Raw genomic sequence first — 12,525 nt, forward strand, 5'->3', positions numbered from 1 at the left:
AACAGGAAACCCGTCTATGCTTCTTCCTCTCACAAACATTGCCATTCTGAGCTGGTCTATTTTTTCAAAAAACACTCATCCAATCGCCTTTCGAGGACGACGCACCGAGAACCCGCCCCCAGGCGTCCGTCGCGGCCAATGGCGTTGGCGTATCTCGGGAAAACGGGCGTGGCCAGCTAACAAGCATGGTGAGGTGTTTTGGAGAAATGCGGTGCAGTGTTGTCATCACATTCCTGACAGTCTGTGGAAGAGAACGGACACCCAGAGACTAAAGACCAGCACAGCACACAGCATCTGATCTGAGACAATGCGGCTCTGACGACAAACTTCTCGGGATATTATTACTAATACTCGATATCTCATCAAACACATTTAAAAGGCGACAAGAAGAACCCCCCCAACCCCCCAAAAACAGACGCTTTTAGTCTCAATTCTCAGCGTATTATAAGGAAGGAAGCGTCGGTTCTAGCTAGTTTTTCGCTAGCATTAGCATATTAGCACGACCCCCACCGACCGACGCGACCGAGCCGAGCCATGGCCGATAAGAAGAACACCAAGCCGGGGGGGGAGGAGGTGGAAGGCGAGGCGGAGATCCAGGAGCACGGGCCCGAACACTGGTTCTCCGCGTGGGAGAGGCAGTGCCTGGCCGAGCAGCAGGACGCCTCCGGGCCGCTGCGGCTGGACGACGAGGCGGAGGTCCTCCAGGCGGAGCAGAGCCAGCAGCAGCTGTGGAGCCTCTTCCAGAACTCCGCTACCGCCGTGGCTCAGCTCTACAAAGGTTAGCCACTTAGCTTAGCATTTAGCCTAGCACCTCTTCCAGAACTGGCTGCTAACAGCCGTGGCTCAGCGCTACAACGGTTAGCCGCTTAGCTTAGCATTTAGCCTAGCACCTCTTCCAGAACCACCGTGGCTCAGAGCTCTACAAAGGTTATCCAACTTAGCTTAGCATTAGCCTAGCACTTCGTCCAAGTACTCTGCTGCTACCGCCGTGGCTCAGAGCTCATACAAAGGGTAGCCTTAGCATAGCAGGAGGCTAGCCCGTTAGCCTAGCTGTGGGGAGCTAATGCTCGGCGTTGCCATATTTGGTGTGAGAGAAATGAGCATTCAAATTAAGTTCTAGGAGAACATGCCCCAAAGAAGCGACTATTGGTAGGCCTCATGAGCACTTTTAAACCTGTATGCGTCAGCAATTTGAAAATAGCTGATCTTGTAGATTTGCTATTTTCAAAAACACCTTGGGGATAAAAGTACAACATTTGAACTCAAATCTTGTATGGGGGTCCCTGGCACAAAATGTTTTCAGGTGGGGATACGCGGACAATAACATTAATTGGGTGGGTCCTCGACATGAAAATATATTTTAAAACCCACTGGTTTAAACAACATTAAGAAACAAGTCCAACATAAACGATTACACTTCCAACAACTACCAAGCCCCCCAAAAAGCTACTTTACAGGAAAAACGAGCCCACAACGTCGCTTATAATAAGCAGACATGGCAACACTGAGAAGTAGCTAGCAGGAGGCTAAACCCTTAGCCTCTGTGTGAAGCTAATGGTTGTGTGTTTATACGGTTGGGGGGTTAAGTCACACAACGTACGACGGCGTCGCACGCCGAAAAAAAGCCGATCTATAACTCAAGAACACATGTACATGATGTAATGATTCTATAAGAGTGTGTCTTTTGGGTGACAGAGCTGGGACTAGATGGAACAGCTGACCCCCACCCTTCCCCCAAAAGCCGAATTGTTTATACTACGTCGTACGATGGTGTCGCTTGCCGACAACAACAGCTGATAGATTGATCTCCCACCGAACCCAAACAATGACGATCTCACATGTTAGTGTTATTAACACGAGTGAAAAAAGAGAGGCCTTTTAACTTAACATTGATCTCGTCAAAATGGCGTTGGAAGCAGCAGGGAGGAGTTCCCTATCTGAGTGAAAACAAGTCTGTTTGGGTGACGGGGGGGTTTGAACCCTGGTGCTGCGGTACAGGGTGGTCGCTGCTTCATGTGATTTCACTGGAGGGGGGGTTGTGTGTGTTTTTGTGTTTGTTTTTAAAGCTATTCGAACCGTTTCCTTCTCCCGCACCTTCTTCTGTGGGCTTGGATGGTTTGTTGCATTGTTGTGAAGCCCCTAGAAGAACAAAATGGCGAACTGGGGGATTATCGTTATATGTTTTTGCTTGCTTCTAATGTCACATCCCGAGGTGTTTGGCAGAGCCGATGTTCTTCTTGCCCTGGTGGGATTTTTTTATTGGGGGCGTGGGGTTCTTCTTGGCCTGGTTTGGGGTTCTCCTTGCCTTGGTGGTGGGGTGTTGTTGGGGAGTCAGGCTTCCTGACCTGGGGGGTGGGGGGTGTGTAGGCTGGTCTTGCCCTGGCTGGGGGGGTGTAGTGGTTGACGTGCTCTGTGATTTGACACGGAGCAAGGCGTGGGGGACACATCATCTGAGACTGACTGCTGACTTGAGCAACAACTGCTAAGGCTGGCCCTGTACAAGCTACTATAAAAAATATAGCTAGCTAAGCAACTAGTTACTCTGTCTTCATAAAAAAGAGCTACGTTAAAAGCTCTCTTTGAAAATGAGTAGCAAGCTACACTACAAGTTATTTAGTCAAAGTATCTTGCTACATTGTAACTCCTTATACTCGAAACAACTTGAAAAAATACATAGTTTCACCCACTTTACACTTGTAAACCTGTAATGTGACAAAGATTAGACAGGCTAGATTCTGACTACTTTTGTACATAATGCAGTTGGTTATGTGGCTGCATATATGATGTGACAACATTGAGTGAATAAGATGCCACAAATGGATGGAGATGAAGGGAGGTTTCTCCCTATGATGATGACAAACTGCACTCAAACTCATCGTAGCTCGACAAAGCTATTTATGTTGATTTGATGTGCCACTGAAGATATAGTGATGTAGGCTCTAGTCCAGCTACATGGTAAAAAAAAATAGCTCAAAAGCTACTCCGCATTCTGAAAGTAGTGACGCTTCCGTCAACAAGCTACGGGAAATGTATTTAAGCTTCTAGCTTTGCTACCTACAACCAACCTTCTGCCCAGCACAGTGAATAATAGACGTGGTGTAATGATGGTGCAGACCACTAACTTACTGTGTGTGTGTGTATAGTCATAATAATAATAGCAACAAGTTTATCATTTTCATTCATAAGAAGGAAATCCTGAGACGTGACTCAAAGGCTGCTTCTCTGACTGAGAATATTTATAATGGAACCTTTGTGTTCAAATTAGGTGTAGAGTTCAGTTTTAGGATCATATGGTCATCTTTATCAACGTTAAGCCCATGCTTGCTTTAGCGCAATTGTTTGGGCCTCGCAGTGTTTGAAACTGCAGTTTAATTTGATAACATTGATTTCAACGTTTGATTAGTGCGTCATAGTAGGCACTAGACTAGTAGGTCAATCCATTTCTATACTGTCAATTGCTATACTGACTAGCTTCTTAAATGGTTGACTTCAATTACTGCTTACTGTAAATCACTCTGGATTAAGAGCATCTGCTAAATGCCTAAACTGTAATTATGTAGTCTTTTTAATCTCATAATCCAATTGTTTCTCCTTTTTTTTTTATGTCATTAACAGATCGTGTATGTCAACAACAAGGCCTCTCCCTGTGGGTGCCCTTCCAGAATGCAGCAACAGCTGTCACTAACCTATACAAAGGCAAGTAAAAATTACACCTCAATGCCAGCCCGGAGTTTGGTTTAGTGCAGTGGTTCTCAACCAGTGGTCCGGGGACCACCAAGTGGTCCCCAGCTAAATGATGGAGAGTTGGTAACCAAATGGACCCTTATAGATCTTTAACTCTTGAGAGTGTAATATGAAACCAAATGGACCCTTACGGGTCCATTTGGTTTCATTTTACACTCTCACGAGTTAAAATTATTGTTAAACATCTGCATTACTTAATTAAAGGATTGTTATTTTGATCAACGTTTGCCTGTTACCTCTCCTATGGTATCAGCATCAATACAGCATGGTGTTGTGGACAAACTTGTATCCAACGATGAGAAAATATTAAAAGTTTGGGGTCTGAGAGGCTAAATCTCATCAAATGTTGGTCCATGGCTCAAATGCTGAATAAAAAATGCACCTTGATATGAAAAGGGTTGAAAACCACTGGTTTAGTGTGTGGCACTCATCTCTGTACGTGGCATAGTACCTACCGCTACTGACTTGAATTGTACACGGACCGTTGTTTAACCCTTTAAGAGCTGAAGAAGCAGCTGTCACATTTTCATTTGAGCTAAAAAGCATTATTTTACACTTTGGCTATTCAAAAATAGCAGATATACAAGCTCATAGCGCGGCACCGCGTGCCGCGCTACGAGCTTGTAGATCTGCTATTTTTGAAAAATAGTGAATGTGTGCAAATCTTTGCCTACATATGTTTTTAAAGCAAACATTTGTAACGCAAATCTTTGCTTCTGGGGGGGTCCCTGGAACAAAGTATTTTGAGATGGGGGTCTGCGGCCAAATACATATCATTTTGGGGGTCCTTAACATGAAAAAGTTTGGGAAACTCTGATATAGTTTTTCAAAAAACAGTTAGGATTTAGAAGACATTTTTGTAGAATCGGCCTCAGGTCTTAATGGGTTAAGTTGACTTAATTAACTGGCGAGCATTTCTCTTGTCCCAATGTAACACGTCCAGAGAGTATGGAGGCTCACCAACGGAGCTACGACCTGGGCATCCAGTACGGCTACCAGCGCAGGAATAAAGAGGTGCTGGCGTGGGTGAAGAAGCGCAGAAGAACCATCAGGCGAGAGGACCTCATCAGCTTCCTCTGTGGCAAAGCCCCGCCTCCACGCAACGCCCGGGCCCCGCCCAGGGTCTCGGTGGTGTCTACCAGCCGGCCGTCGGCCCCGGAGACGGGCAGCTCCGTAGAGACCGACCTGCAGCCCTTCAGAGAGGCCATAGCGCTACACGGTGGGTCAACGCTACACGCATGGATTATTAAAGTTCTCAGAAGCCAGCGTATCTACAAGCTGTGACGCATTGAGAGCTTCTAGATGGGCTATTTTCGGTTATTATTTTATAAGATTAGAGCATTTGAAGTGGTCAAACCAGTGTGCTCTAATATGAGAGTGATGACACTAGCGTTGACTCCCATTGTAAGAATGGAATGCGGAAATGCTTGTTCTATCTCAATGAGAAAGTTCCAATGTTTGGAACTATAGCCCATAGCACCCCGCTTTGAGGCGAGATCAAAACGTGACTGAACTCACTCTTATCTATGGGTCTGGGTCAAACTAGCAATATGTTCAGAAGCATCTTCCATAAAATCTTCATAGTCTTGGGTATTTCGTATAATAAAAGCAAAGGTTTAAAGCCTCAATCTGTGATTTCTTCACCTGGTTGGCAGTATTCAGAACAGTATTTCTAAAACATCGATCGTTTAGGAATCGGTGCTAGTGTGGGGTCCTTTCATACCGTTTCACAAATCGCACATTAGGACTTGCCTCATACAAACATTTTCAGTCGTGAGATTTTATTTTAGCTTTAATCCATGCACACTGCTGGCTGTGTCTTACTTGCAAGGGGAAGATCCCTATCAGCCGGTACCTTCGTAATGTTTTTTATTAGCTCCATAGTTGGAGCTAAAACCAGGGTCCCCACGGTCATGAAATTCCTGGAAATATTTTGAAATAAAAAAAAAAAAAATCCAGTACTGGAAAAGGTTTGAAATTAATCAAACATCATCAAAGGTCCTGGAATTTATCAAGGGTCCTGGAAAAATATTTGGCTATGCATTGTTTTTGGCTATTGATTTTGTTAAAACAAAACATTTTCATAAACATGAATAATATTACACGAAATATGTAACATAAGTAGTTTTTCGCCGAACGGGCTGTGTGACGGCAGCCTAATGTATGTCTCAAACTTTATTTTTGCTACACTGCCAGTGCCTATCTTTTGGCATTCTACATAGGAGTAAGAGACACATTATTGCGCGAATGATTGTTATATAGGCCTGGAAATTGGGCTAAATATTCTGGAAAAGTTTTGGAAAAGTTTTGGAAATTCATTGCTAAAAATGTGTGGGGACCCTGTAAAACCACCACAGTCCAGTCCATGCCGGTTTCAGTAGCCATCAGAATCCACAACCAAACTTGACCATATAAGTTTCTGCTGCTCTTGACATTTGTGTCTCTAGACGCACACACACACTCTCTCATGCTCTGATTTCCTGCAGCTGGACAAGGCTTAAGGGTCAGGTGTACACAACCCATTACATTCTACAACCGATTTCCAACCACAGAAGCTTATTGACGGCCTGACATCCGCTTTGTGTGTACCACCAGCCTACTTTTTGTCTATCGATTAGTCACCCCGTGGAGACTTGAATTTATGGATGTTTTTTGTTTGTTTTTTGTCACATTCCTAAGCCAATTATTTGATGACCAGTAGGCAGCGGTTCTAATAGGACACACAAAAGAGGCTCTTTGTGTCTCCTACCGGAACTGCTGCCTACTGGTCATCAAATTATTGGCTTAGGAATGCAAACACAAAAACATTTCCATGAATTCAAGTCTCCATGGGGTGACCTACCCCTTTAAGACGCCTTTTTTTTAAAGGATAACTGTTGAGATCGTACCCAAGACTGTTGTTTGTCCAGATACTCACTGTTGACAGATGCATAATGCATATACTAATTCTCATATTCACTGTTGATGGACTGTACACACATCCATTATTATACTCATAGTTGATAGCACATAGATGTATGCATACATGCATTATGTTTCTAAATTGTATCACTTAACTTGGCTTGGGTTTCCTCTCCAGGGTTGAGCGGGGCCATGGCCGGCATCTCCGTGCGCTCCGGTCCACCGGGCTCCCCGACACACCCCCCCGCCCAGCAGCCCCTCAGTCGCCGCCGGAACGGCCTCCACGACGTCGACCTGAACACCTTCATCGCCGAGGAGATGGCGCTTCACTTGGACGCAACGGCCAATCGCAAACGAGGAGCGGCGCCCTGCAGTGATGTCATCACAGACTCACCCACTCATAAGCGCAACAGGATGCTCTGAGCTTCTTGAACTCTTTGCCCGCCCGCCCGCCCACACGCCACGACCCCTCCTCCTCCTCCTTCTGTCCTTGTCCTCAGTGGCCGAGTTTTTGGACAACCCAATGAGGACTGATGTCTTCGGCCAGCCAATCAACTCCTTCCTTCCTCCTCCTCGTCTTTGTTGCTGCAATGCTGCAAATAAAGAAACACAAACTTATATAACAAACCCACTCATCTCTCCTCCATTCTGTTTTAACCCCTCGCATCTAGTTTTTCCTCACCCATCCTGTCTGTCCCTTTCATCACGCCCCCCCCCCCCCCCCCCCCCTCCCATTTGATTTCCTACATAATAACATTTTAATAGGATTGTAAGGGAGCACAAACATGCCACACTTGAGATTGTGACCCGCGCAGACAGAGCACTGCATTTAGAAGCCACCCACCCCACCCACCCACCAGGCCATAACTCCCATGGCACAACATCTGATAAATCGGATGAACTGGGCTGTTGTTGCCTTATGTTCTCACTCTCCTCTCCTTTTTATATCACTTTGTTTCATTCTTCAAACCCTTACGTACTTCCTCCTCTTCTCAGTGAGTGTTCTGGCCAAACCAGACTGGACTGAAACCCAGGCTTAGAGTGTGTGTGTGCGAGCGTGTGTGTTTGTGTGCGTGTATGTGGAGAGGGGTCCTGAGATGTCACACTGCCTTCCTGTTTAATAGCCCTCCTCCAAAAACGCTTGTCAGCGTGTGTGTATCTCAATCTGCTGCTGCTCTGTGTGTGTGTGTGTGTGTGTGTGTTGGCGTCTCTCACAGCAGAACTGCCACTTAACTGTGTTTTACTCGTCTTTGCCTTTAAGGACGCTGCTATCTCTGGTCATTGTGGGGACGATGAGAGCGCGTGCGTGCGAGGTTCTGGCACATTTTTTTCAGCACGATCTTTGACTGAATTTTATTTTGTTTGTTCTTGAAATGCATTTTTTCCCCCATTTTTCTTTTCTTACACCCCGCCCCCTGTGTATTTGCAGCCCAAAACCAGGGTTTGATCACAAAGCAGGATAGTCTTAAGTTGAACTTATAACACAAATGTATTATAGGCTGACCTTTTTCCAAAAGGGGAAAGGACCGGAAATTGAAAAGCAAACTATAATGGAATTGATTGGCAAGTTGTCCCGAATTCTGAGTGGAGATGTGTTAAACATATCAGTTATGGGTACAAACATTGAGGCTATTGAAAAGAGGTACTTAGAAAGGGGTAGTCAGTCACAGAATTATAATTTATAATGATATTATTTTAGATCTCTCATCCTTATTAAAAAAATCAAAACACTCTAAAATGTTATTTCCCTTTACAAACACTTTTCAAAATACACCTGTATCATGTTTGATTTTTATTTTTCCTTTTTTGTGTCAGTCCTTGCATATAGAGCTCTGACAATCACTTTTACCAACAAATGAAAATGTTTGAAATCATGTTTTCAAATTTTATGTGACGGGCCTGCCATACTGTTTACACTGGGAATACACTGATTGGGCCTTCAAGTGCATTTACCACCCATCATCAGTCTCTCTTAGGACAGTTGTTCTCAAAGTGGGTTCCTTCTTAAGGGGGTTCTTGCGAGTCTGTAACCCTGGAGAGTGTACACATTGCCATTTGGTTCCATTTGTATACTTTCAAGAGCTATAGACCATATTCACACGGCGGCCATGTTTCTATGAAGTCAATGAAAATAGCCACCCCGGGTGACGGCACTTTCAATGTTAAATTCCAATATGGCCGCCGTGTGAATATGGTCTATGGGGGTCCTTTAGATCAAGTCTTGAGAACCACTGCTCTAGGCAAGTAGTTCTCAAACGTTAACATTTCAAGGACCGCCCCTACCACCCCCACCATTTTGTTATGCAATTAGGCCACAGACCCTCATAACTCAAGAGTGTACAAAAATCGTGTCCTCCGGTCTGTTTAGTCAGGTTTAAGCGTTGTTATGATGGCAGGCTGGTGGTTTTATATACTCCAGTGCTATCATCTCAGTGCTGCTTCGTTCGCTCTGCGTGTTCTCTTCACAGTTGGACCAGGAAACTGTCACCCGTGTCTCGACTTGTGAGAGACAGACGGTCGTCCTATAGCAATCAACAATTGTCGCGTGACTTTTTTTGTTTGTTGTCTTTGACCAAGCGGTTCCGCCCCCCGTCCAATAATTTAGCCCATTTGGTTCCATTTGTACACTCTTGAGTTACAGACCTGTAAGGGGTCCATTTGGTTCCTATAACTAAGTAATTTAGACCCCCCTGGACCACACCTTGAGAACCACCACCGCCCTAGGCTAACACAGGAGACAAAGCCACTGTCAACGCTGGTGATCCTACCTTTTTAGATCTACAACGTAGTCTTGGCCGATCGATGCCTGTGATATCTCCCTTTTTCTTCTTCTTGCTTTGCTCGAGGGTTATTGGGCTTGATGGCTGAATAAGGCTCAAAGTCACTTGAATTTTTCTTATCTCGCACATCATCTAGGAGAGGGAGAGAGAGAGAGCTGCAAAACTGATTTAAACACTGCTTTGTGATACGGCCTTGTCTAAAGTGTGTGAGTGTTTATGTATATATATATATATATATAACATGTAGGTGCTGTTCTGATTATATATATGTGGTACATATTGTAAAAAGAAAAAGTGCAGATCCATCATGATGTACAATACTGATTCTGACATTAAAGAGAGAGAGAAAAAAAGTGTTTAACTATAGCCCTGCCTCCTTTGATATATTTTTTTTTTGGCTGCGTATTTGATCTAAAAAGGACTTACTGGTGCTTTGCATCATCTCTCTTGCTGCACACATCATTTGAGTTCACAGCGGGTTACCACACTCTCCCGACAAGGGGATGCGTTTCTCTCAAATACCAGCGGGTATACTTTTAATAAAGCAAAGATCAAGGATGTCATTGATACTATCAATTCAAGCTTTACCCCACATCATCTGAGGCCACTGTCTGGTGTTTTTTTAATTGCATTGTTCCCCTCTCGTGTCTTTTTGTCTAAACCCCATGACATGGCTGGGTAACAGCATATGCATTTTAACGAGTTCCACTTAATCTATTTCCAGTTATCAAAGAATGTGAAACGATATATTGCTTTTGTCTCGAGAGGTAACCCAACTCTCAAACTTTTCCGACTGCTATGTGTGGTGTCTGAGCAATGTCCAGACAGATATAACCAGCTTAACCCATTGAGACCTGAAGCCGATTCTACATGTCTCCTAAATCCCAACAGTTTTCTGAAAAACCTATGTTTCTATATCAGTGGTGCTCAATCTTTTTCATGTCAAGGACCCCCAAAATGATATGTATTTGGCCGCGGACCCCCATCAAAATATTTTGTTCCAGGGACCCCCCAGAAGCAAAGATTTGAGTAGAAAATGTTTGCTTTAAATATATATATATTCAGAAGATTTGCACACATTTTCACGATTTTTCAAAAATAGCAGATCTACAAGCTTGTAGCGCGGCACTCGGTGCCGCGCTACAAGCTTGTAGATCTGCTATTTTTGAATAGCCAAAATGTAAAATAATGCTTTTAGCTCAAATCAAAAAATGACACAGTTCCACGTCTTAATGGGCTAAGTTGGGCCAATTTCAAAGTAGTACCTGATTTCTAACACAAGGTGGCGACACAGTCTGCACTTTGGCATCCTGTACAAATAATGGCAGAGGGAAGAGCCAACATGTCAGAATAATACATGGACAAACTTAACAAAAGATGCTAATCCGTTCTCACAGACCAACTATCCTTTTCTAACAAAGTACTGGAGAAATGTCTTGTTCCAGAGTGTTTTGTTTTGTGTGCAAGAAGTCTTTTTAGATTCCAAATGGGATTGTTCTGTTTTGTTTGACTGGGATGAGTCACGACTCAAATGTTCTTCTTTCCCTTCCAGCTTGAAAGATTATACTGTAGATGCAGTTATTCATTATTGTGAAGACGGTAGACTTACTCTAAACTCACTGCTGTTAAAACAATCAATCCAGACAAAATTGGGGGGAAAGAGAAACATGACAAAGAACAAAAACGTTCCTCACAGTGCATTTACACAATGTGATTTAGTATGAAAAGATGGAGGGGCGCCGATGGTCTAGTGATTAAGACGCACACCCCATATAGGCTCTAATGCAGGGTTCGATTCCCGAGCCCGACGGCCTTTGCTAAGTGTCACTCTCTGTCTCTCTCTCCCTGTTTCCTGTCCTATCTTCATTAATCTTAATATGAGGAAATGGGATAAGCAAACATTAAGTAGAGGTTCTTTAATTTGTTCCATTAGTTTGAAACATACAATACAGCTAAGGTTCCATAAAAAAAACAGAAGGGGGTACATTTTCGAAACCACTTTAAGCTCTGTATTCTTCATTGTATGCCAAATAGTGAAAATAGCACATCTACAAGCTCACAATGTGCCACATCGCGATGTGTTGTGAGTCTGTGACCTTATAGATCAGCTATATTTGCTATTTCTGACCCCCTAAACGTGAGGTTTAATGCGGTTAACACACACATCTTTCATTGAATTGTGCTGTCATCAAAGATAAATTGCAAAAACATATCAGCCTACATTTCCCAAGCGTAACTGCATGTATTTAATACAGTCTAACCAGAAGCGGGGATAAATAATTCATGACCAGAGGGGGGATATCAAAAGCAGATTATCCCCCCAACAAATCCAACCCTGCCGACAGCCCCTGATGGGAGAGCAGTGGTGGAAATTAACTAAGTAGATTTACTCAAGTACAGTACTTTTAAAAAATTACTTATTTTCTATCAATTGCACACCCCATGAAGCCTTGAAATTTGATTCCCGTCTCCTACCGGCTAATATATCCGGTAGGAGACACAAAGTAGATTATTTGTGTCTCCTACTGGATACACACCCGGTCATCAAATTATTGGCTTAGGAATGCGGGTGTGTCATGGGGTGTGCAATTGATAGAAAATATGTCATTTTTTTTGGGTGAACTCCTCCTTGAAGTACAATTTTGGGATGTGTTTACTTTACTGGAGCATTTCCAAGCTCACGCACAACTCATCACAACGCGTTGTAGATCAGCTATTTTCAAATAGCCGATATATAAAATGGGGTTAAAGTGGTTAAACGGATTTCGATGCGTTGTTATCTAATTCTGCTGGGGGACCCCCTGGAATCCCCCCAACCAAGGACCCCTGGGACCCCACTTTGAAAACCACGGATGTACACAGATGTACTTTATGCAGATTAGGCTACAAATGCTAAGCATGTTATTAGATCTAGACTAGAGAACCAACTAATGGCTCATACATTATGCAAATCTCACCAGCGCATGCAGTCACAGATGGGACGTTGAGTCATCTTTTATATTGTCATCCTATGTTCAGTATTATCATTCTGTACTTATTCTTATTATTTACCCATTATAACGGCATCTATATTTCAGTATTCTTGTTGAAACTTTGGACC

At 43.6% G+C, this 12,525-nt stretch overlaps 1 protein-coding gene across 1 annotated transcript; it reads left to right on the forward strand.

Moving 5' to 3' along the window:
• Window positions 1-217: 217 nt before the first annotated feature.
• LOC311034335 (HUWE1-associated protein modifying stress responses-like) lies at window positions 218-9,779 on the forward strand. The gene is made up of 4 exons (XM_084042212.1): window positions 218-778; window positions 3,616-3,700; window positions 4,692-4,963; window positions 6,824-9,779. Exons 1-4 carry the CDS (start codon window positions 535-537, stop codon window positions 7,066-7,068), a joined length of 846 nt encoding a protein of 281 aa, XP_083898338.1. The 5' UTR covers window positions 218-534; the 3' UTR covers window positions 7,069-9,779.
• Window positions 9,780-12,525: the final 2,746 nt, after the last annotated feature.

The sequence above is a fragment of the Gymnoscopelus microlampas genome (assembly GCF_963454915.1).
Source record: "Gymnoscopelus microlampas genome assembly, chromosome: 2".
Classification (NCBI taxonomy): domain Eukaryota; kingdom Metazoa; phylum Chordata; class Actinopteri; order Myctophiformes; family Myctophidae; genus Gymnoscopelus; species Gymnoscopelus microlampas.